This window comes from Manis pentadactyla, chromosome 3 (assembly GCF_030020395.1).
Source record: "Manis pentadactyla isolate mManPen7 chromosome 3, mManPen7.hap1, whole genome shotgun sequence".
Taxonomy (NCBI): Eukaryota; Metazoa; Chordata; class Mammalia; order Pholidota; family Manidae; genus Manis; species Manis pentadactyla.
Genome location: NC_080021.1, coordinates 29416672 through 29440724, shown reverse-complemented (window position 1 = coordinate 29440724; position 24053 = coordinate 29416672). Strand labels below are relative to the sequence as shown.

At 32.3% G+C, this 24053-nt stretch overlaps 1 protein-coding gene across 5 annotated transcripts in view; it reads right to left on the bottom strand.

The window, feature by feature from the left end:
- The window catches only part of CSMD3 (CUB and Sushi multiple domains 3), a 1218504-nt gene that overhangs the window by 33770 nt on the left and 1160681 nt on the right, over positions 1 to 24053 (bottom strand). For all 5 annotated transcript variants that reach the window (XM_057497816.1, XM_036876426.2, XM_057497817.1 and 2 more), the window contains 7 exons: positions 23114 to 23287; positions 22116 to 22301; positions 20019 to 20192; positions 17765 to 17947; positions 13474 to 13650; positions 3399 to 3578; positions 1674 to 1847 (listed from right to left, as the gene is read on the bottom strand). In XM_057497816.1, the coding sequence (XP_057353799.1) occupies positions 1674 to 1847; positions 3399 to 3578; positions 13474 to 13650; positions 17765 to 17947; positions 20019 to 20192; positions 22116 to 22301; positions 23114 to 23287 (1248 nt within the window). The remainder of the gene's footprint in view (positions 1 to 1673; positions 1848 to 3398; positions 3579 to 13473; positions 13651 to 17764; positions 17948 to 20018; positions 20193 to 22115; positions 22302 to 23113; positions 23288 to 24053) is intronic.

Below are 24053 nucleotides of genomic sequence, written 5' to 3'. Positions count from 1 at the left end.
TATTTTAAGTTCACATATAAGAAATTAAAAATTTTTTATATAGCTGAATTTTTCCAGTTTTTCATTTATGGTGTGGACTTTTTGATTCTTATTTAAGGAATGCTTTCTTACCCCAATGTCATTTAGATACTATCTTAAAAGTTTAAATTTAAGTCTTTAATGAATCTGTCATTGATTTGATATTTTGTGTGAGATAGAGATTATGTTTATGTATGTGTCAGTGTGTGTGTAAACTAATTGCCTTGCGCCATTAATTGAAATAGCCATTCTTTCCCACTAACTTGTTCTATAATATTTCAAGTATCAATAAGTGATTCTGTGCTCTCTACAATACTGGTTTAATTTCTGTCCCTATAACAAATATCACTGTCTTAATTACTATAGCATTCTAAGTTTTGATATCAGCCAAGGACTGCACTACATAGAAGAGACAAATCTGTGAAGACAAAAATCTCTGCCTTTAAGAAGCATAAACCTGAGTAGAGGATATACAAATAAACAAGATAAGTAAAATGTATAGTGTGTTTTAAGGAGGAAAAAAATGGGGATGAAAGGAGTCTATTAAGGAGAATAAATAAAGTCTAGGAGGGCAATATTATGTGTCACCATATAAAATTTTAAATAAGGCAATCAGAGAAGGCAATACTGAGTGAGAAGAGAGATTTGGTAAACAAGCCAAAAGAATAAGAAGAAATTTCCAGGCAAAGTAAATAGTGAATACAAAAGCACTAACACTGAAGCATAGCTGAGTATTGATGGAAAAGTAAGGAGGCCTGTGTGCCTAGGGCAGAGTGGAAGAGGTGGGGAGTAGTAGGACAGGATGAAATCAGGAGAAAACAAGGAAAAGGTCATATGGGTCTGCAGACAATTTGGCTGCTAATCTGAATGAGATGAGAAGGCTCTGGAGGGTTCCAAGCAGTTTAGTCAGTTAGCTCCGCCTAACTCGGAAGCCAAAGGGACAGGCAGAGTGCTCCTCTGTCCCACGGTGGAAGGAAAGGAAGCCTAGAAGCCTAGGAACAGAATAGCACTAGACATCTGTGAGTGAGTACTGCCCGCATTACGTGCTGCAATAATCTGTATAAAACAGAAATCTGACTTTTGTTTTGTAATCTTCCAAATTAATCTTGAAGTGACACTTGCTGGAATAGAGTATACAGTGATTTCTGTAAACAAACAAACAATAATCTCTTATCTCTCTGCTTACCTTAGTAATTTTAGATATATATTCACAATCATTATCATGGCAAATACCATCATACAAACTTATTTCGAATGTAAATGTAGAGGTTTATTGTGGAAGTTATTTGAGGACAATTTAAAACATCAACTGAGATAAACTGGACACAAATAAGAATCATTTTCCAACAATAGAATTAATCTCAGAGTCTCTATTTTGAAGAATTATTTTGAAAAAAAAATGTTTGCAAACAAAACAGTTTAGCCTAAAATTTAGTTAGAGCAGAAAAAACATAATGGTTGGATTATATGAAAAATATCATTGGTAAATATGAGTTTTCATTGAATTTTAATAATGCAAAAGAAGAAGCTTAACAATCTCATATTTGTTCTACCAAAATTTGAAAATTTTAAGTAACAGTTGTAACATCAGTAAGAAAGCTCTTAGACAGTAAAAAATGAGAAAATATAATTTTAAGTATAGAAAATATACTTACGTAAGCACTGTGGTACTTCCCCACTCCAGGTACCATTCCCTACACAGGTCAAAACAGCAGGAAAGGATAGTTCATAGCCTGGAGAACAGATGTAGCTAATGCTAAAGCCCCAGTCAAAATTTGTTCCTTCCAACCTTCCATTAGAGATCTGGGGAGGAGTTGGGCAGGTAACAGCTGCAATTACATTAAAAGTGATTAGACACAGCTGTTGAAATACTCTGAGTGTAAAAAATAAATAAATATCATTAGAAGAAGCATATGTACTAATTTAACCTTTTGGAGGACAATATGGTGTGACATGTTTTATTCTCCTGGTAGTATTCCCGAAACATCCCTGGAATTAATCCCTCTAGGATGTGACAATTTCTTGGCAACATAATGGCTACTGGTTGTCAGAGATTCTCTTACAAAATAACAAGCTGCCTGACATCCAAGGGAAGGCAAACAGAGGGTGACTTTCTATCCAGTATATTGCAGCTGATAAATTATTGGTTTTATATGAAATTATTTTCCAATGGTCTTTAGATAAACTGAAGAGTTGGGTTGTTCAGTATATAGAGTGTCAGCATCATAGCAAGGAATTTGGGCGTAATTATGTGGCATTTTTGAAACACAGGTCATGGATCTTATTAAAATATCCAAATTGGTTCTATTAAACACTAGAGTCATATGTTAAAGCTTACTGTAGAGTTTTTAGATCCGTTATTAAATTTGAAACATTCACTTAAAAACTTTTGTTGTCCTCAGCAAAGATGGGTTGAATAAAGTGACAGGGATAAAGGGAAAAGGAGGGGTCCAAAATGAAAAATCTAAAAATGAGGAGTGGCTATATTTTGATGACTTTTAATATATACAGATTTTTTTACTTATCTAACATTGTCATTATCAGAAGCAATTAATGATGTATGAAATAACTTCTAAAAGGTTAATATATTTTCATATACTATTTTAATAGTGAACTGATTCAGAATCAAGAAGAAAAAGGCACACATTGGAATTATTCTTTTTAGTTAGATTATGTCAGGGAGAAATTAAACTGTTAATTCACAGATGTTTAGGAAGATGCCTGAATAAGAAATCTCAATTATTAAAAATCATTATTATTATAAAACAATATAAATAGTCTAACACTGCATCTATAGTGTTTCACAAATCAGAACAATATGAAACATTATGAAAATATTTCCAATGGAAAACCAAGTAATGTAAAGTATCCAATCTATGCCTATTTGACTAAAAAATGAATTCTAGATCAAATAAAGAGTTTTTCCTTTTCTTCAAGAAAATTTATAGTTCTGTAATTCAGGCTAACTGTTCTCGAATTGTACAAGGTTTTTCTCCACATCTTTGAATTACTTTACCCAAGAGGATCATCAAATAAGTGTTCTAAATCATTAAGGTTATACTCTTTTAAAATTATTCATCAATCAATATAAATAATGATGGTGATTACACCTTAGAGTACATGATATTTTTGTTGTTTTGGCTGCATTACAGTTCATTGTCATTACTCACAAAATATACTGTTTTTCTTGATGTATCATATTTAAATCCTATATGTTATTATCTATATGGTTTAAAGAGAAAAACTGTAGCAGTCATTTCTCAGTACCAGAAAAACAAGTGCAACAATACAAAGGCACATTTAAACTTATTTTAAATTTGTATATTAAAAAATAAGTATATGCTGGTTATCACCTACAAATATTGAAGAAATTATCATACCTCTACAAGTTGGCATTACTCCACTCCACGTGCCATTAGTTGTACAAGTCCTGATTCTGGAACCATTCAATTCCATTGTATAGCCTGGCTGGCACATGTAAGAAACATTTTGTCCAACCACATAATCATCTCCATATCTCAGTCCGTTGGCTGGTATACCTGGGTCTCCACAACTGATTACTATCAGTATTGGATTAGAAGAGCAGATGGTTAAAGTGGCATGCATTTAATGGAGAGGAGTGGGAAGCATATGGCATACTTAATACATGAGTAGGGAAAATTAGTTACCATGTTCATTTTTAATCATAAAACATAAGCATATTTAAACCACACACTGGAAATTCCTGATTATTATCAGGTATGCTTATTACAGATGCTATGCATACAAGTGTAGAAACTATTTAGATTCCGAAAAGGCTAGGTTAATGTGCTATTACATTATAGGGAACTTTGATGCAGTAATCTCTTTTAACCTCTGTTAGGAGATCAGGGAGAAGCCATCCTACAGAATCAAGATTTCTAACATGATATTTGAAATCTATATATTCCTATGTATGGCTACTAAGGATCTCTAATTTATCAGGCTTATTTTTGTACTGACAGCATATTTTCTGCATAGTGATTCAACTAGATCTTATAATTATTTTTATTAAAACAATGCTCAGTGCAAAAAATAATTTTCAGTGAACAAATGAAAGAATGAACAAGCTATAAAATGTGAATTTATTGTATATAGGGTGAGATACAAAATTTGTGGACCCAGTCCAAAAGGAAAATGCCACAGGTAAGGACAGGGAAATCAGTTTCCATTCCTACCAACTTATTGCCAACTCAAGTGAAAGAATGTCCTCCAAGACATTGCAGCCTTCACTCTGGAATGCACTTGCTTCCTGGATCAGAGTGAGTGAAGAGGCCTCTGTCAAGTGTTTGGTAAATATGCCCCAGTGCTGCCTGCCCAGGAAAGGGACAGCTGCTGCCCTGCTCTGCCCTAAGACCCACAAATTCACCCAACTCCAACCTGCCCCAGCTTGCACCATGTACCCACAAAGAGGGAGGACAGAAGTGCAGCATTAGCCTCCCTCTGCTGATTACATGATGGACCAACTGGGCAGCAAGCATTGGTGGCCCCAGAGCAGGGGTGGGAATGGGGAGATAAGGCAGGGCTGGGGGCTCTGGGTGGCAGACAACAAAATGTCTATAGTCTATCCCAGGAGACAGTGAGGCAGGGAGGCTGACTGTGTATGAGCAAAGACTGAGAACCCTCAGCATGTGCTTCACTGTCCCAGCGGACTTAAGCTACAAATCACAAATTCAAAGATAAAGTTTTTAAAATTTTTGAGACACTCATCACAGGGCATGAAACCCCAACCAAACACAGGACCGTTTTGAGCACAAGTTTCTATGAGTTTCACTGGTCCATAAAGCTGACTCTAATTACATATATAATATCATTTACAATTCTACCCAGTAATTTTCAAAAAGATTTGAGACAGCATAGAAAGTAAAAATAATTCTAAATGTGACATTTAAGAATAAGGCATAACTGAGATTACATAGAAGCCACAAAAGCACTTGCTGTTTTGAGGCATGTGATTTATGCATAATTTGGGCAATAAATTATCTAAAAGCTTTCTGGTGGCTATGAGAAAAAGGAAAACACAGAAGGTTACACTTTTTCTTGTCTGGAGATTTAAAAAAATGTGGTTACTCACTTATTGTTTTTGTTCTGTTTTGTTTTTCCTTTTGAATCTTTTTGTTGATAACAGGGTAAATAATTTCACCAGGTAAATTTAAGTTATAGCCTCTCATTTTTATTTATTCTTTCCAGTATTTTGGAAGTCTAAGGTTAAAGACTAAAATAGATTAAGGCATGGAAGACCTAATAGCACTTCAAATACATTGTATTTATTAACTTACCACTAAAAATTATGAATGTAAAAATTTATTTCATACTATTCTAATCTGTTGAGCCTAAGAAGATTTAAGACCATGAATAATGGCATTTTAATTAAAGAATAATATTCATGGCACTCCACCTGATAATTCTTGGATCCCTTGAGACAGTTTGCTGAAATCACATTCATTGAGAGTTTCTAACTCCTAATAAAGTTCTGCGTATCAGATGACTTTTGTTCCTTTAGTTATTATAGAGGAAAGGACTTTTAAAATTATACAACTGAGTTGGACAGGAAATCAAGTCCTGCCTGTTTACCAAAATATGTCATTTCTTTTCATAGTTTCTAAATTTACAACCATATAAGAATGAGTCTAAGCCTTTATTTTATTTTACCTTATATTATTTTATATTTTTAATGCAGATTACAGTTAAGAAGAAACCTAAAGAGCACCTACAAATTGTTATTTTCTGAGCAGCACTTTACAAACTGATTTAGAATCCTGGCAGGAAAGGCCAGCTAACCCGGCTGTAAAGCACGTGAGCTGAGATGAAACCACAGAGAGGACAGAGGGTTTATTTTACTGAGGCACTAGGAAAGAGTTTGTATATCATAGCAGTATCATGAATGAAATGCCTGACCACAACAGCTTTGGAAGGATTTGTTTGGTGGCTTCCCAAAGAAGCAAAGGCCAGTCAAAGAGGCAGTTTCCCATAGCAACAGCCTTTGTAAACAGCACCTGCTCCACAAGTCAGTTCATTTACCACCAGTTTGTTTTCAGCAATAAAAAGAGGCTTTTGGTTTTTTCAGGCAAAACCTTAGAATAGTGGCTCTTTAGGCCTTTACCCTAAAATTCATAGACATGAGTGCATGACAGCAGAGTGCTGTGGTTCATTGCAAGAAATCTTTTCTAAAGTCAGCAAAACCCCTAAGCACACAGCGCATGCCCATCCAGGCACACATTCCACACCCACCGACACCACCCCCAATAAACTCCATGAAGACAGTTATTCTGTTTCTTTCCTGCACTTCTGTATTCTAAGAGCCTAATCTGGTGCTTGGGTCATTATAAAAGATTAAGTAAATATTTGTTTAAATAATAAATGGGTGAATGAGTAAGGAATGATTAAATAGTTCAAATGCTCAAAAACACAAAAATTGTTGTAAAGATTTGAATTTGTTTTGTGAGGGGTTTTCTCTCTGGCTTTTATCACATAATTGATGATGTGGTATAGAGAGTCCTCTGAGACCTGAGCAAACAGAAGCCATCGTGTGTTAAGCAGCCATGCTAGGTCAAGCTGCAGGGTCACATTCCTTCGTACCAGAGGAGTCCCTCCCTCTTTGTTCTGACACAAAGGTGAGGCTTAAAGAATGTGAAAATGTCTAGTAGTCAAGGAAATACTAAGGGCAAGGGCCCAGGCTTGCCTGTGTTCCTCCCCACAGCACTAGCATACCTTTGATTGTTCCCTGCACATAATTATTCCACTGTTTCCAATAAAAGCTTAATTTAACGGGGTGGGGGATGGGTCGCTAGTGTGAGTGCTGACTGCATCCTGTCCAGTACACAGTAAGTAACCACTAATAAATACTCATTTTCTTGCCAAAGTGGATCTGTCAGCCATCCTTTGGCCTCTCAGTTCTGATGAAGGTGCTCTTATGTCTCCCCTGGGAATTCATGCAATAGATGCCCATTTGGCGTTATTTATGATAAATTTAAGTAGATAATCTCTATGTTAAAAATAAAACATAATTATGGTTATTCTGATCTATGTCACTTCAAAACTAACTTTTCATTCAACTTCTTAATAAGCATTATAAACATGCATTTTTAAGTAAAATAGGATCATATTGCCCACACTTTTATAACAAAATTCTTATCAGCAAGGGACATACTTGCTGATGCATTATTACACATATGCTTTGCCAAGTTTCAAGCCCGGAACAGAATTCTACAACAGCAGAATGAAGTTTCAGAAAGGTGGTCAAACCATTTCTCTGATAGTGTTTCTAATTTTACAAAATCTCATAATTCAAAAACTGGTTTCTTTTTTATATCTCAGTAACGTAGTTTCTCTCAACCTTAACCTCAGCACTATTGTTATTTGGGACCAATTCATTTTTGACTGTGGGAAACTGTTCTATGCAATAAGCATGTTTAGCTTTGACCTGCACATGCTAGACACTGACAGCACACCCCACTCACCTGCACTGTCACAGCCAAAACATGTCTCCAGACTTCGCCTAGTGTTCCCTCGGAAGCGAACTCACCCCCGTTTGGAGAACCACTACAGTGAGGGATAGCTCTCTCTCCCTGACGGGATTTAGATGACTTTAGCTTCACTTCATGCTGGGTTATTCCCCAGCTTTCTCTTGTGTAAGACTAGCCTCATCTCCCTGACCTATCCTCTACAAACCAACAAACCCCCAAAAAAACAAAACCTTTGAGAATTCTCAGATTGGTAACAGATATCCAGTAAAGGATCATTTCTATCCTGGTTATTTGGAGCAAAAGTTTTAGATTTATTTATCCCTGGATCTGATTAAGTATGCTGTCCCTGGCTCAAATGCAAGACCTGACAGATGCAGGGCATTAATAATTTTGGAAGAAGTCCTGGTAGATTTAAAAAGAAAATGAACGTATTTCTTTTTAGACCTGAAAGCCAATCTCTAATGCACCTGGCAAGCCAACCCCATCCTGGTGAAGGTAGTATCTTCTTCCCAATATAATATGTGCCCTATGTGCTGTAGGTACCAGATGTGTTAGACATCAAAAGGTAAAGATCCCATATTATGTTTTTGAATGATCATTTACTTATGCTTAGTTTTAGTTTTTTTTCTCTCAGTCTGAGGATCACAGAAAAGAACTTCACCAAATTTTATAATCAGAGTACTGTCATAAGCTCCCTGGTATTACAGCAAATCCCTTTTCCCTCCAGCTTGGTTTAGTTCTGTGGGTGTTTCATTACATTCATAATTTCTCTGCCACAGTGCACGTGATGTTTGAATGTATGAGTTTGATCTCATATATATTCATAATATATTGTTTTGCCCACCAGTGAGGCAAATAGTTATTTTGAGGAAGCTTCACACTCCAGATTGACAGAGGGTTTGATAAGGACCTGCCTGGACTTGCAGAAGGAAGGGTATGGAGAAGAGGGAAGAGATCTGTTTGTGAGGCATACTTTAAAAGAAACATTAATTAAACAGACAATTTCTCAACTTACTTATAATCTGAAACAGGTTTACTATTAACAGATAGAATTTATGTGAGTAAAATTTTATCCTTTTACCAACATCACAAGTGTTACTAGATAGATATGAAGTGGGGGGTAAATAATTATTATTAAGTCTACTGCAATCATTAAAATGGACAGAGCAAATTGTGGCTGACACATCTACACATGTGAGAGGACTGGGGTTTTTAAAGACTAGAAAAGAAACCTGTGTGTGTGTGTGTGTGTGTGTTGCTGCTGGGTAATCATGCAAGTGAAAAGTCTGTTTGCAAATCAACCTGGTGGGAAATTGTCAAAGCGCAAAAATGCTCGGAATACCAAAACTACTTCAGTAGCCTATGAAATATTAGAGACAAGAAACCTTACTTACTGAACTTTTTATTCTCAATTCCTGGCAAAGTGCCCAAAGATGGTAAATTTTGTGTAAATGATTTTTATTAACTGAATTCATAAATAGTTGAATTAAATTATATACCTACAATTCTCTCTTCTATTTTAACTTTAATTTTTGATGAAAAATATATTGCTATTTAATAAGTTAAAAAATAAAATTATGATCTTAAAATTGGATCACTCCTCTAATTTTCACTATGCAAGAAGAACTAGTTGCCTAAGGATAACTAGCCCAGGAAAAAACAAGGTCACCACAATTTTATTCTAAAAATCTGGAAAAAAAATCTAAACAAAATTCAATTCTTTATATTTTATTTTTACCACACCATTATAAATGGATAATTCACCTAACTGTATTTCAAGAGCTTCATTAATCCTTAAGAATCTCTATTAATTATTTCATGTTTAAAACCTTCTATATTGAAACATCTGTCATATCATTTTATCTTGTTGATTTTCTCTTTCAACTGATATTGTCCTAATTCTAACAGATTTCTTTTGTCAATGATTATATAAGTGACTTATTTCCTTTGACTCATCACATTAAAATATTTCATCTCTTACAAGATTTGCAAATTTATTATTGACTTGTATATTTGCACTGTATGTTTGGACATTCATTGAGACAAACAAAATTATTGGTAAGTTATATAATTGATAGAGGAAATTTTAATTTTAAGCAGAATGGATTGTTTAGCAAAAACAAATTTTACAAATGGCTCATGAAGAATTGATATAATTTTGCAGAACTCAAGTTGGTAAATGCAGAGAAATTGTAAAACTTAGGGAAGAACAAGCTATAAATTAATGAAAGATTTCCATATGCATTATAAATAATGTCCTATATATATATCATGTCAAATATACTGTGAAGACAGAAAATTAAGAAGAAAACAAAAAGAAAAATATGAAGAAAGAGAATGAAGTGAACTTGAGAACATTGCTTCTTGAGTCAAATAGATGGGTTTAAATCTTAGATCCTACATGTAGTAATTGTGTTACTACAGGAAAAAAGATTGTGTTTTTTCTGAAAGATACCATTTCTTCAAATGTGAAATAGAAAGGATAATAGTAAATATTTCATAGATTTGTTATTAGAAATAAATGGGAGAATTTGTGTAAAACATTTAGCACAAATTGTAATAAATGGCAACCAAGGATAGGTGGTATTCTTGATGAGTAAAAAATGAAACAGTCTGAATGGAAATTAAGAAAGGAAAGTTTTGTTTTGCTTGGTTGGTTTCCCAAAAATTGCTATCAGGGTTTTGTTTGTAAATTTAGTCCAGGTATTTAAGTTTTTTCATACCAAATTCATATTTACATCGCTGCATATTGACATTAGAAAAAAAACAGGGTGTACTAAAGGCAATTTTGTTAAATCAGGATTTATTAAAAATATGTTTTTCTTTGAAGTTAACCTGTCTGGTATATATAGAAAGTAATTAAACTAAATGGTAAATTCCATCCATTTATGTGATAGAAATACTGTTCAGTGATTAACTATGCTGGTAATAAGTCAATTAAATTATTTGGTGCCTTAATTTCCTAATCTATGCATGTGAGTCCATGACACATCTCTTCCAGCTCCAAAATTACATGTTTCTATCAGTAACAGTTAAATTTACTTTCATTGCAATTTGATCACCACCACATCTTAACAGTATGTTAGAGTCTTTGATGACAGAAATTTAGTGTACTTTAATTTCCACTGAAACCTCTCTTTGGACTCCTTTATTTGGGAATATTTTTGTTTTTGCTTTTGGTTTGGGTTGCTATGCATATTAGTACATTTTTTGCCTATGAAGTAAATCAACTGTTGGAAATTTTGTTTTTAGCTTAATAGTAATTCATCACTTATGAGCTAATGCTTGAAATACCTTACTCAACACTATTTATCCTTGAAGAACTGACAAAAAGGAGAGATTTCTAAGATATTTTTGATATGCTATCTGCAACTTGTCTATCTTGAATTGAGTGAGTTTTAACTTGATTTAAAATTTCTAAGGAAAAATGAAGATAATTCAATAAAAAAGTTAATTATCAAACTCAAGAATTGGGGCATGATTATATATCTTCACTAAAATTGAAAAATTATTAAATAAAAGACCTATTTATTTATTCATGATTAAATGAAATCATTCATTGTGGAAACAAAATTGTGCTACTCAGCAGATTTCTTTTACTTTGCATACATGCTCATTATTTCAGTCTTTTTGATAACTATATGTTGAAACATACTATCTACCAGGAACTATATGTTATCTATAAAATCACAAGCCTTCTTTGCAAGTATTTAAATATGGAGTAGAATGGTAATTCATGTATACTAATAGAGAAAATAAAACTTATAATAGAGATATTTCAGTTAGTCAACAACTATTCACTGAATGAACTCTTATGCATCAGGTGCTGTGCTCCACCCCAAAGGGTCACTGAGATGAGCAGACCCAGTTACTCCTGCCCTATGAGGTTTTCAGTGTAGTTGTATCGGTAATTGTCATAAGAGTCATAAAGTATACAGAGATCACTTTTAGCTAATATGAAGAAGTGTCCTGAGAAGGCATTTGTCAAAGGTGTTCTTTCAGCTGATATTTAAGAGGTAGTAGGTAAAAGTTTGAAAGGCTCAGATGGGGTGGTGTAGTATGGAAAAAGTAAAGCATATTTGTTAATTGTTGTATTGTTCAGTATCACAAAAATAATACATTTTCAAAGTAGGAAGACTTCTTTAAGACAGAGAAATGGAAGAATTTACTTGGCATTTTAAAAAGCTAAAAAAAAAGATGGAATATGAGGGAAAAAAAGAAGTTTCATCAGGTAGCAAAGCACAGTGTTCCTTGAGTGACAGAAAACAAATTGGAAAGTCATGTGATTGCCCCATCTTACTGCCTTGAGAGAGTTTGCAGGTGTGGCACAGCGAGGAGGGCCCCATGCAGAGCCTTGCTGACTCCCTGAGTTGAAAAGATAGATCTGGGAGTCAAGAGAGAACAAAGTGGACAGAGTTTGAGAGACAGAAGATGAAGAGGACATCCAGCAAGAGATCTCTGGAGATCTAGGAAGAGAACTTGAATATTCAGTGGAATACTGACCAGCCTGAGGAAACCACCCAAGATGGGCTCAAGAACTACCCAACAGTTTAGTGTAACAATCTTGTGCTGACGCAGGACAGGAGTATCACTCATTACTGATTTCAATCAACAACATGAAAAATTTTGCTATTACAGATTTGGCAACATGTTCTATTATGAACTTATTTCAGCAGCCTTCTAGCCATAGTTTGCCTTCCTTCACCTTTGAAGAGCTACAATACACACAGGGTATCTCAATAGTCCTGCCATCACACACAATCTTAGCAGTCACAGTATTTACAACCAACTTTCTCCAGCATCACAGATATCACATGACACTACTTTGATGGTATCCTCCTCTGATTAGATTCACTGGAGCCATTCAGTCAGGAAACACAAATACAAAAGAGCTAATGTTAAAACAAAGGAGGGGAATAGGCTATTGGCTTACCATAGTTTAAGGTCTGTCCTTTCAGTTACATTTCTGGAAATTACTGGGTTGGCCAAGAGCTGTTCCATGATCAACACTGCCAAGAAAAGCTACTGACCTTCTTAATACCACAACATTAGAAAAAGTCCCATACCTTTTGGGTCCTGGAAGCAACATGTTCCTCACTGACAAATTTTATTTAAGCCCGTTTATGTTGTTATTTATAAATTGGTCCACATTCAGTGAGGCCCCCACAGCAAAAGTACCTATCATCTGTCTGAACAGCAATATACAAGGCACTCCTATTAGCCTCCACAAGTCTTTCACTAGAGAGGCATTAGCAACTTCTCATGACTCCTAGTGTATCTGAACATAGCCTAAACAGCTCTTCTTTTTAAAAATTTCATGATTTAATGATGACACTGCAGTTCTTCTTAAAAATATATACAATCATAACTTTCCAGTGTATCTCTTATTGTTGGTTTAATAAATTCTATTTTCTTCCATACATCAGCACTTATTATAGATAGGAATTTTAAGTAAATTTAAAAAATTTCTTTATGTGGGAAATTGATTATAATACAGAATCTCTAAAATCCTATATATATATTTTAAAATATCAAGAGGACAAAGCAGCTACCAGGACTTCCTATAATAGTGCAACAACCTGTAAATAATCAGTACACTTTTTTAAAACCAAATCAGTTTACTGGTGTATGTTAGATTGACAAAATAAAACTGCATCCTTTGCATTTTTAATCTTGATCACAGCTACTCTTCATCTTTACTCTTAAAATACTATTAAATTATATTTAATAGCACTGATATTTGTGATCCTCCTTTCCTCTGCCAATATAGTACCTTGGTAAGCCAACTGATTTTTAAAGTCACTAGTGTACACTCTAACCATAACACTACTGCCGTCTTTTAATCTGAAAGACAATACAAATATTCCAAACCTTGCATGGTTTGATTAATTACAAAATACACACATACTCATTTGTATATTCAAATGTTTTCACATAACTGATTATTTTAAAATATTGAGAAGAAACTTACTTGTACAGTTAGGCAAGGTTCCAGACCATGTTCCATTAGCTGTGCACTGTCTAACTGTAGGTCCAGAAAGGATATATCCCTCCATGCAGGAATAAATGACTGAATTAGAAAATGTTGTGCCATCAATCCGAAAGACTTTTCCATTGGCTGTTGTTCCTGGGTTACCACACTGTACAGCTACAAAACAAAATGGTTAAGAGCATATATATATATATATATGTATACATATATATATAGTATAATTAGAAATCTTGTCACAAAAAATTAATGACTTCAAATTATCTAAAGGAGCTATAAAATCCTCTAAAGTAAGCATTGAATTTTCTTTTACAAATCACTGAAATTCAAGATGAATTTATATTGATTTTATTAGTTTACTAGAAGGCAAATCTCATAACAGTTATTTTTTTAAGACTTTGTTACTAGCTTTGGTAAAAACTTTACAAAGTAATTAGTGGAGAGTCTTGCCTTTGGATACCACAATATCTTTCAAAGAAGGATTATAAGAGTCTCTGCCTAAAAAGCAACTCATGTAAAACTGTAATATCTGTAATAATGAGATGCAACACAGATTTATTACAATTATATGTTTAAGAGGACAGATATAAAAGAACTAATTTAAATACTGTAAGTACCCATGTGTATTTTTATTAATGTAAGTATATATAACTGATTTGCATTTAAACTTCATAATCTCTATTTGTGTTTTGATGTATCATAAACTCTATTAAGTTTTGATGTATCCTAAATAGGAGTCACAAACACAAATGCCTTATATGATTAACTATTCTGAATTATGTTTAACTGTTTGCCATCAATGCCACAAGTGAATTTTTAAAATATCTTAAAAGAAAGCCAATGTCAAAATCAATACTAAATTTTGTTGTAAGAAGGCATTTAAGTACATTATGAAATTAAGGCTATCTTTATGAATATGAAATATAATTATAGTTTCATAAAGTGCTTTGCATATCACTTGCTGCATCTTGAATATTTAAGTGCTTTGTAGTGGTATTGTATGTTTGTGCATATGTATGTGTAGATAGAAAACTTAGAAAACAACACATATTCCATGCATTTCTCTTACCCTGAATATTATTTAAATTAAACACAAGTAAAATTAACTTAAAATGCTTGCATCATCTATCTTGAGTGAGAGTTGAAAGCATTGTGGACACAATGAAGACAAGCAGCAATGACTTTGCCTCTGTAATATTGATATTAGGGGAAGTGGGGCTTATTGTTGCATATAAATGGAGTCTCTTATGATTAGACCTTGCTGACAAAGCCATCTCTCTGAGAAAGAGTAATTTTTCAGCTGTCAACCAACCTAATACAACATTCGTTGGGCATCTATTATATGATAGCCACAACTTTTCCGGTATTGTTCAACCTTACAGAGATGCTAAGAGAATAACACTACCATTTCTTAGGAGGGAACTAAGGCCCACAGAGATTAAGTAAATTGCCCAAGATCACATAGCTAGTTAATGGTGAATTTTCATCTAGTACAAGTTCCTGAGGTTGATTCTCATATAATGAGAGTATTGGATCTAGGCTGGTAAATGAATGGCTTAAATATAATATATTTTTGTCAGTTGAATTTTTGGGTGAATGATATGTTATATGAAGAATATTTTATATGTTTGCCTTTTGTTGCTAGAGAAAATTTTTATTTTAAAATTACTGTACTTTTTTTTTCCTTTTATCAAGGTGAAAAGTAGCTATTTCTAGAGTATTAAAAAATAAATGAAAGTATTAGGAAGAAATTAAAAATCACTTACAAATTCCCCACTAAGAGACAACATTCGATAAAGCATTTATATATACACTTAGATTTCATATGTATGTATAAATATACATATACATAAATGGATATATGCATTAATTTTGATGTTTATTTCAGGCATTGTGCTAAGTACGGAGTAGACAGTACCAACATTTTACCTTTTTTAAAAATAGAACTATGCTGTTTCATAATCTTAATTTCCCTACTTAACATTATAATTAGGACATCTTTCTTTTATAAAGTTAATAAGAGGATACTTTTCTATTATATGTAAAATTCATAATTTATATAACCAATCCCCTGTGGATAACATGAAACATTGTTTAGTTTTATTTCTCTTTCAATTTTGGTTATAATATACTTTAGCTTATCTATACAACTGTGTACACTGGTCTGTTTTTAAGATAAATTTCTGAAAGTGGAATTTCTGGATAATTTTAATTTTTGAAAACTATTTTTAATTTTTAAAGCATATATTGCTGCCCAAGATATTATAACAACATGCACTTGTATCAACAGTGTAAAAAATTGCTTGCTGTCACACATCTCCAACACAGTGTGCTGTCATTTTTAAAAACTTTGGCAGCTTGTTAAAAAATGCTATAATCTTTAAATCTGTATTTTTCTATTTATTAAATTTTTTTAACACATGCATTTGATACTTTTGTTTTCATATTTGTTTCTAGGAAAGCTTTTATGTTTTATAACTAAAGTTATTAAAGTAATATACCATTGTAAAACATTTGGGTATACTATAAAGTTAACCACTCTATTGTATTATAATTTTTTGTATATTGCCTTTAATACTTTCTTTCAAATGGATATAATTTTCTATAATTTGAACAGAATGTATAATTTTGAATCTTATTTTTTCATTGAGTTTTATATGGTTTACATTTTCTCATATTGCTTCATGGCCTTTATAACAATATTTTATTGACTATACACAATTACATCATGTAAATACATTTTTCCTTATGCAATATTTTCCATTTTCTAGTTGTTTTCAGTTGTTGCTATAATCATTTAGAAATTTAAAAATGTATCTTTATGATTGTTTCTTTAATATTTTATTTTACTTAAGAAAAAAATCCAGAAAAGTGGAATTCATAAATCAAAGCTATATATACTGTATGAATATAAATGCATTTCATCAAATTAGTCTAAAAATAAAAATAAAATCCTCTGGAAACTGAACACACATCACAATTTCATATTAAAACAAGTTAAAATGATGATTTGATAGTTAAAATTCTCTGTTAAGAAGTATGCAGAATTTTTTTCTGTAAGGTTGCAATGTTCTTTTGTTCTTTATTATCTGTTCATTTCCTCTATCCATTCACCCACTAGAATCTGTTTTTCTAAATGACTTATATGAGCTCGACTTATGAGAAAACTATTAATTCTGTTATATTTGCTACAACTCTTAGGTACATTTTATCCAATGTGTATACTAACAAGCAGCACCAGGTTGCATTTCATCTAAAGAGTATTCTTCAGTTCAGCTGAACGAAAGGTTGGCTTAGCTATCACTCTTGTAATGTACATCATTACAGAGATTTTGCTTTTGGAAAATAAGTTTGAGAAATGATGTGAACAGTTTAGTCTTACTGTCTTTCACTCAACAACTTGGTTCCTCAATTCCTCTCCTTATAATAGTAACTGAGTTGCAACTCTCTTTTAAGATTATTAAATTTGGTTCAGTTAATAAAAAAGATAACTGCCTTTCCTAGAATACGGATACTAATTTTAAACATAATAAAAAGTTTCTGAAATACAATCAGTCAAAAAATTGTCAAGCAAATTCTATTGGGAATTATTTCCTATTTATAAAACCATTACATTTGGCATAATATCAAATAATTTTTTATCATAAATAGTTTCTGCATTAAAATCAACTCAAAACAAACAATTTAAATTAAAATGATAGTTTTCCAACATTACACTTTCTAGCCAATCTTGTAAAGATCTAATTATATTATCTTTTAGTCAATAAAAACAATTAATAATTTTATTCAAACACCCAAAATTGTAAGAATTTAGTTACTAGAAATTGTATTCTATAAATAAAAATCTCATTGATTGTTGAGGCATCTTTCTATATTTTTACATTTCTAAAAACCTGAAAAATAAAATAGATCTTAAAGTAATGTTGATATAAAGACAACTTATTACTATTATATTTTTTTGACAGTGTCTATGATATAGAGCATGGTGATATAAAGGAGTAAAAAAATAATGTTAACTTTTCCAATACAGATGTTTGCTATGATATGAACAATGTTTGCTTATAAATAACCTATAGGAGATATTTTCTAAATAATTATTACCTATCATAGCTCTCTTAAAGGATGGTGTTAGCAAAACTGGAATACTACTGCTTTGATTCCATGGTTGAGGATAGGAAGAAATGGTAGTAATTTCACTAGTAGTAACCAACCAAATTTGGATACACATTAAATTCCAGCACTTTCTATGTATTTAGTTTCTGTTTGCAATTACCTTTGCATTCTGGGTGCCTTCCAGTCCAACTCCCATTGGCTAAACATGTTCTTTCTTCTGAACCATGAAGGATATAACCAGTATCACATGCAAAACGAACAGAACTTTTAGTTCTAAAATCACTTTCCTGTCTAGAACCATGACCAGGAGCACCTGGATCCCCACATGTACCAGTAGCATCACCTGTAATACAGTACAGTTCAAGTTATTTCAATAAACATTTGCTCTGTTCACGACTTAGCTCAACACTCCTGAGGGCATTTGTTTTTGTGCATGCTCTGTTTTAACATGGTAAGTTGACTGGATAAAAGCATAATCCATTATTTCCCATCTGACTCCTGTCATAAGAAAAAGACGAAATGGAAAAGAAAATAATTGCAGATTATGGTGTTATTTTTCATATCAGTGATAATGAGAGTTATTAAATAGGTTAAGGACATGTCATTAGTATTTCCAGAACCTGATTAATAACCAAGTTAGTGAAAAATTTATAACTCAAATAGCAATGGATTTATAAAACTAAAATTAAAAAACTAGGTTTGGTAATTTGCATGTTTCCTTCTTTGAATTTCCTAATTACTACAAATCTTTTTTTTGTTGTTGTTAAATTAGAACTGTGATGTGTGGGAAAATGTAAATGTTACAATATAGTATTTCTTGTAGCCTAAACTTCCACCCTTTAATTTTCTCTATAAGGACCACCAACCATAGATAAATGAACTGCGTACTTCTCACATATGGAAATATAAAAATAAATTATAAACATCCAAATAGTAGAACTCTGATGTAAGTTCCTACTAAGGAACTTAGATATTTTGTTCATATTTACATGTTCATTTTTTATTTTAGGGTTAAGGATTTACTCAGTCCCTTTATCATTTCTTAAATAATTCTAACCAAAGTTGCCACAGGATTAGTAGATGTAAAGAGAGAGACAGAGAGGGAGGGAAAGTTGAATACCTAAGCACTGAAAATACTGTCTGTCTGGAGGCCTTCTTTGACATACCCTGTGTATTTGGAATCCTTCTTGCAACTCATTTTCATGTGATGTAATACTAACAATCACACAAAACTTTAAGATCAGTATTTCACTTTTAAATATCTGTGCACTTCAGTAGCAGTTTCCTAATACATTGGGATGTATGTGTGTAAGTTCATGTGTTTTTTATGGATAATCAGTTGAGTAAGTTAATAAACTGTTACTTCAAGATAAGAGTTTTAATTTTCATTAAAATCAACTGTATATAGTCATGCTCAAAAATGATAGATTTTTAGATCTACAGATTAAATTTAAAGTCCCAGGAAGTCACTTCATAGGGATTAACCGTAGTTATAAGGAGATTCTGCAAGAAGTAACTGTTTTACAACATTTACCTCTTAAAGGGAAAAAAATATAAAACAACTAAAAAGCTATCAGCATGATTTCCACTGATAGAAAATAATACAAAGATAATGGACAATATATAAATAAAACAGTGAAAAAAGTAAGTACCAATATCTGGTTAATGGGTCAAAATAAATAGAGTAAGTAGTATCAAACAGGGAGAACTTACAGATCTAAAACTTGAAGTTTTGAAGAAAAGCAGTAGCTTAATTAGTTCAAAAAAGATTTCTCAAATACTCTGTAAACAAATTATTAATTGAAAATAGACTTACTATTCACTTAACCAAAGATACTTACTGCAGTTATAGATACTTGGGCATTATATATTACCTACTAATAACAAAGGATAGATACATATCTTTCACAAAACTTGACTTAGTTTAATTCAAAATATTTAGGGCTTTATTAAAAGGTATGCTATTAAGTAATCAATTGTGTATAAAGTTTAATAGAACTGACCTCTAACAGAAAATCACTGATATAATATTGCCTTCTCAGGGAAACTATTTTGTATCTGTTAACATGCAATAGCTACTTAAACTTGAGCAGTTTATCATTTTAATGAACATAACCACTTTACACAGAGTAGCATCTTAAAACCATTATCCACAACACAGTTCAAAACATATACTGTAATTTACCATTGACAAGATAAGTATGATTCAGTCTGAATTTATATTACCTTAAGAATTATTCTAATAAATGCATAAACAATGTTATAGTTTCTGTCATGAAATTTTAAAAAGATAATTGTGTTATATTAACTCTTTAGATTGCTTTGTGTATATATTCCTAATAGTAATAATAATAATAATAATAATAATAATAATGTAATTTCTAACACACATTTCCTGATTCTCCAAGGGGTACCTGAACAATGAGGTTGGGATCCACTCCAATGTCCATTTAATTGGCAAGTCCTTGATGACTGGCCTAGAAGGGTATGCTTTCCTGTGCAGGAATAGTGAACAGTGGACCCAAAGGTATACTTCTCACCAGACAGGACTGCATTAGGAGGAACGCCAGGGTGTCCACAGTCAACCACTACAATACATAATTATTGAATATAAAATTTTTTTATATCTCCTATCGAACAACCTGCACCAACTTTTTATAAAATAAATTAGAAGTAAATTATCTGCTTAAAAATATCCAATTTCCAGAAATCAAGTATGCACGTGAAAGATGGCTTTTAAAAAGATAAAATGGAAGTTGCAGTTATAGGAGCAATTCTGTTAACCCATTCACCCTGAGCATGAGTTTAACAGGAACATTTTGGGTAAGCACAAATAATTGAGAGTGTAAGTCTGCATGTGTGGGGTATATGTACATGGGCTGGAAGTATTTATGTGTCTGCACAAGAATGTGCACGTTAGGGAGAAGAGTAACAAGAATTGGCTAAATAAGGACATAGTATGCAATATATGATTGAAAATGAACCCCTACAGAAATCAAAAGGAAAGAACTTTGAGGGTAAAGGAAAGGGAATGAAGATGGATGTGTGACACACCATCTGATATGTAGTCTAGAATAATTCCATCCCAGGCCATTACTGAATAAACTATGCTATACAAGGAAAATATTTGTGGCTTTGTTAATAACCAAAACACTGCTGAGCACAGCAGAAGATGTCAGTATAGTGTAGAATTTATAAACTAGAGGCAGCTTGGGAATTTACTGTGTGCCCACTTTTAGTTGTAACTTTGAAAAATATTGAGTGTAATGTGATTCTAGAATTTTAAACAGCACACAAGGAGACATAACCTTAATTAAACCCTTGAGTACTTAGCACACTACCAGTAATTACTCCAGGAAATAAAGAAAGGTGGAAAGTGTAAGAGAGCTAAGAAAAGCTGGAGAAGTTCATGTTTACATGTCCTATGGAAGATTTTTGATTATTGTTAGAGCCACAAAAGGCCAAGTAAGTGAATTAGTCAAACTACTAGAGCAGTAGTTTTGTAGAAAAAGAAATCAAATACATTTAAGCCATGGGTCAACAACTGACTTAATTATTTGCATAGAATCTGATATTTAATAGACATAGCATGAAGTTTTGTTTTTTCATGGGTACATGTATGATCTCACAAAATTTTGAAAAATCACACCACATGAACATAAATTGCCTCTAAGGAAAACATAATCATAAAATACTTTCATAAAGTAGAAATTTCATATCACCAAGAATTACTTGCACAATGATTTCTTGACATGCTACTCATTTGATCTGTAAGGATTTGTTCATATCATGTCCAAGATTCATTAATTCCTTGAGATGTAGCTGTACCTGAGACCTACACTCTGACTGAATTCCTAGAATTCATATTCACTACTCTACATTCTCACAAAATTTTTATTTATTTCTCTTAAATCATTTTCTCAATGCACATGTTAATTACATATGTATCTGCTATAATTTGTTTATATTCTACAACTCCAATACAACATACAACAAAACACACTCAAATGTTCACTGACTTGAAAGACAATATGTATTAACATTTACTGCATTCATATGATTATGTGTCCTCATATGACAAATATTTAAGATCAATAAGTCTTAGTCAATAGCTTTGTTAAGTCCTCAAGTGTTCTGAAACCCTGATGACTGTTTACACTAAGACTAATATTGCCTTAAATGAAATTTGAAATATTAGTACAAAATAAAATAGAAATGTATTTGCCTCTTACTATACTAATATCATAGAGTATGAAAGATATCTACTTGTCATTTTCTATCTGCCCTGTTAAAGTTCAAAATCAAAGAATGATAGAGATATATTCATCACCCGAATACTAATAAAAATGGCAATTGTGCATTCAGTCAGCAGAATATAAGGATATGAAAAATAAAGTGATAATTAAAAACAAAATCCTTCTGATAGATAGCTTTCGATCTTTAATAAGAAAATGAACATCCATGCAGCTTCCATGGCATTTTCTTGAGAAGAATTCAAATTATCTACTTACTGATACATTCTGGTAAAGGTTTGTCCCACTGTCCATTTGGCTGACATATCAAAACTGAAGATCCAAATAAGAAATATCCAGGATTGCAGTCATAAAACACCACAGTGCCATACGTAAAATTTCCATGTTCTATTTTACTTTCTCTTTTGGAATTGGCAGGAATTCCAGGATCAGAACAGTTCACCACTAAGCAAATGACAAATTTTGAAAGGTATGTTTGGAATAATATACATATAACTACATAGAATAATATTAGAAATTTAGGAATTTAGTTTCAAAGGTAAATTTTAACTAAATAAACCAAAGATTTCAGAAATAAAAATTGGTAATCTAGATTATGATGTGAGAACCGTGTGTTTGAAATGGAGAAAAAAAGGAAGACTTTTGCAAAAATATTTTGAACAATAGTAACTCCATAAGTATTATGCCGAGTACAGATTTAAAGAATGATGCCTTTCAGCTACAGTTAAACCATAATAAATGTAGAAAAATGGTAACTTGGTTGTTTTTTTATGATGTGATATGAAGTATATCATACTTCTTTGCAAAATGGAAAAAGATCAAAAAATTCTCTTTGATCTGTTTCTATTGAGAAAGCAATAAATAAATTCCCAACACAAATATCATGGCTATTCAGACCTCATAGTTTTTCCAAATATATGAAGAAAATAAATGCCAAATATAAGTTCCATTAATTATGAAGCACATCATAAGTAAAATGATCTTAATGACTTTTTATATGCAGTCATAAAATAGGTACAAGACAATAAAGTTAAGCAGCTGAAATAAGGCCTACCGGGTTTAACTTTAAAACAAAGGTTAAAAATTAAGGAAAAAGGAAAGCATTGCTGAAGAGATGGTGTCAACATTAGACCTTTTTTGTTTTATTCCCTGAAAAATTCCTACTGTTCTGCCCAAGCTATTTCAAATGTAATCATCTATATTTTCACAGACACATTACTGTCATACTCTAAAGGAGACTATATTCAGACTTTCACCTTTGCACACTGGGGGAGGATGGCTCCATTGCCTGTTGGCCTGGCACTGTGCCTTTGTTGGTCCTTGCATAAGATACCCAATATTGCAAGAGAATGTTACCACATCATTAAAATTGAATCCATTTCCACTTGTTCTTCCGTAAATTGGACTACCAGGGTGACCACAGCTAACAGCTGATAGCAGTGGGTGGGGGAGGGGGAAAACAAAACAGAATGTTTGTTTCAGTTATTACATAACAGATTTAATCACTTCAAACAACATAGAAAGAAGACCACTTTTATGTGAAAGTATATTTAAAGTACTTTTACTAATGCAATGGAATGATTGAGAATGTCAAAATAAGCTACAATAATAGGAAAATGAGTATATAGACAATGATTAACAATTTCATGCGAGGGGTGCAGAGATAATTAGTTTTAGGTACCTTTTCATTCTATTGCTTTTTAGGTCGAATACTAAAATTCCAACAAGTGTGGGAATGATTGAAGTTATGTTACTAGTTAGTAGCAGAAAGAAATTAAACTGAACTGATTTTCCTTTTCTAGTTAAGTTTAAGAACTGAATATACTAAAAGGTAGATTTTTTTGTATTTAATTTGAAATAGTTTATTTTAATAGTATTTAAACAATTTTTATGCATAATAGAGTGATAAGCAAGTGTGCTTGAAGAATAATTTAATGTGACTATATAGTGTAGAGAATGACAAATTACGCATGATACTGTATTAGAATTCTCAGTATGCCAAGATACCAATATTAACACTCTAAACCAATCAACCTTACTGATTTATTTTCCTCACAATTGATATTTTATAATTTAGCACCATTTTTTGTAAATAATGGTATCAGATGGATTGTCCTTTTAGTGTAATAATTCTTCTATTCTAGTAGTGTTGGCTTTTCCCAAATACTCTGCATTTCTATGAACTGCTTTATTGCC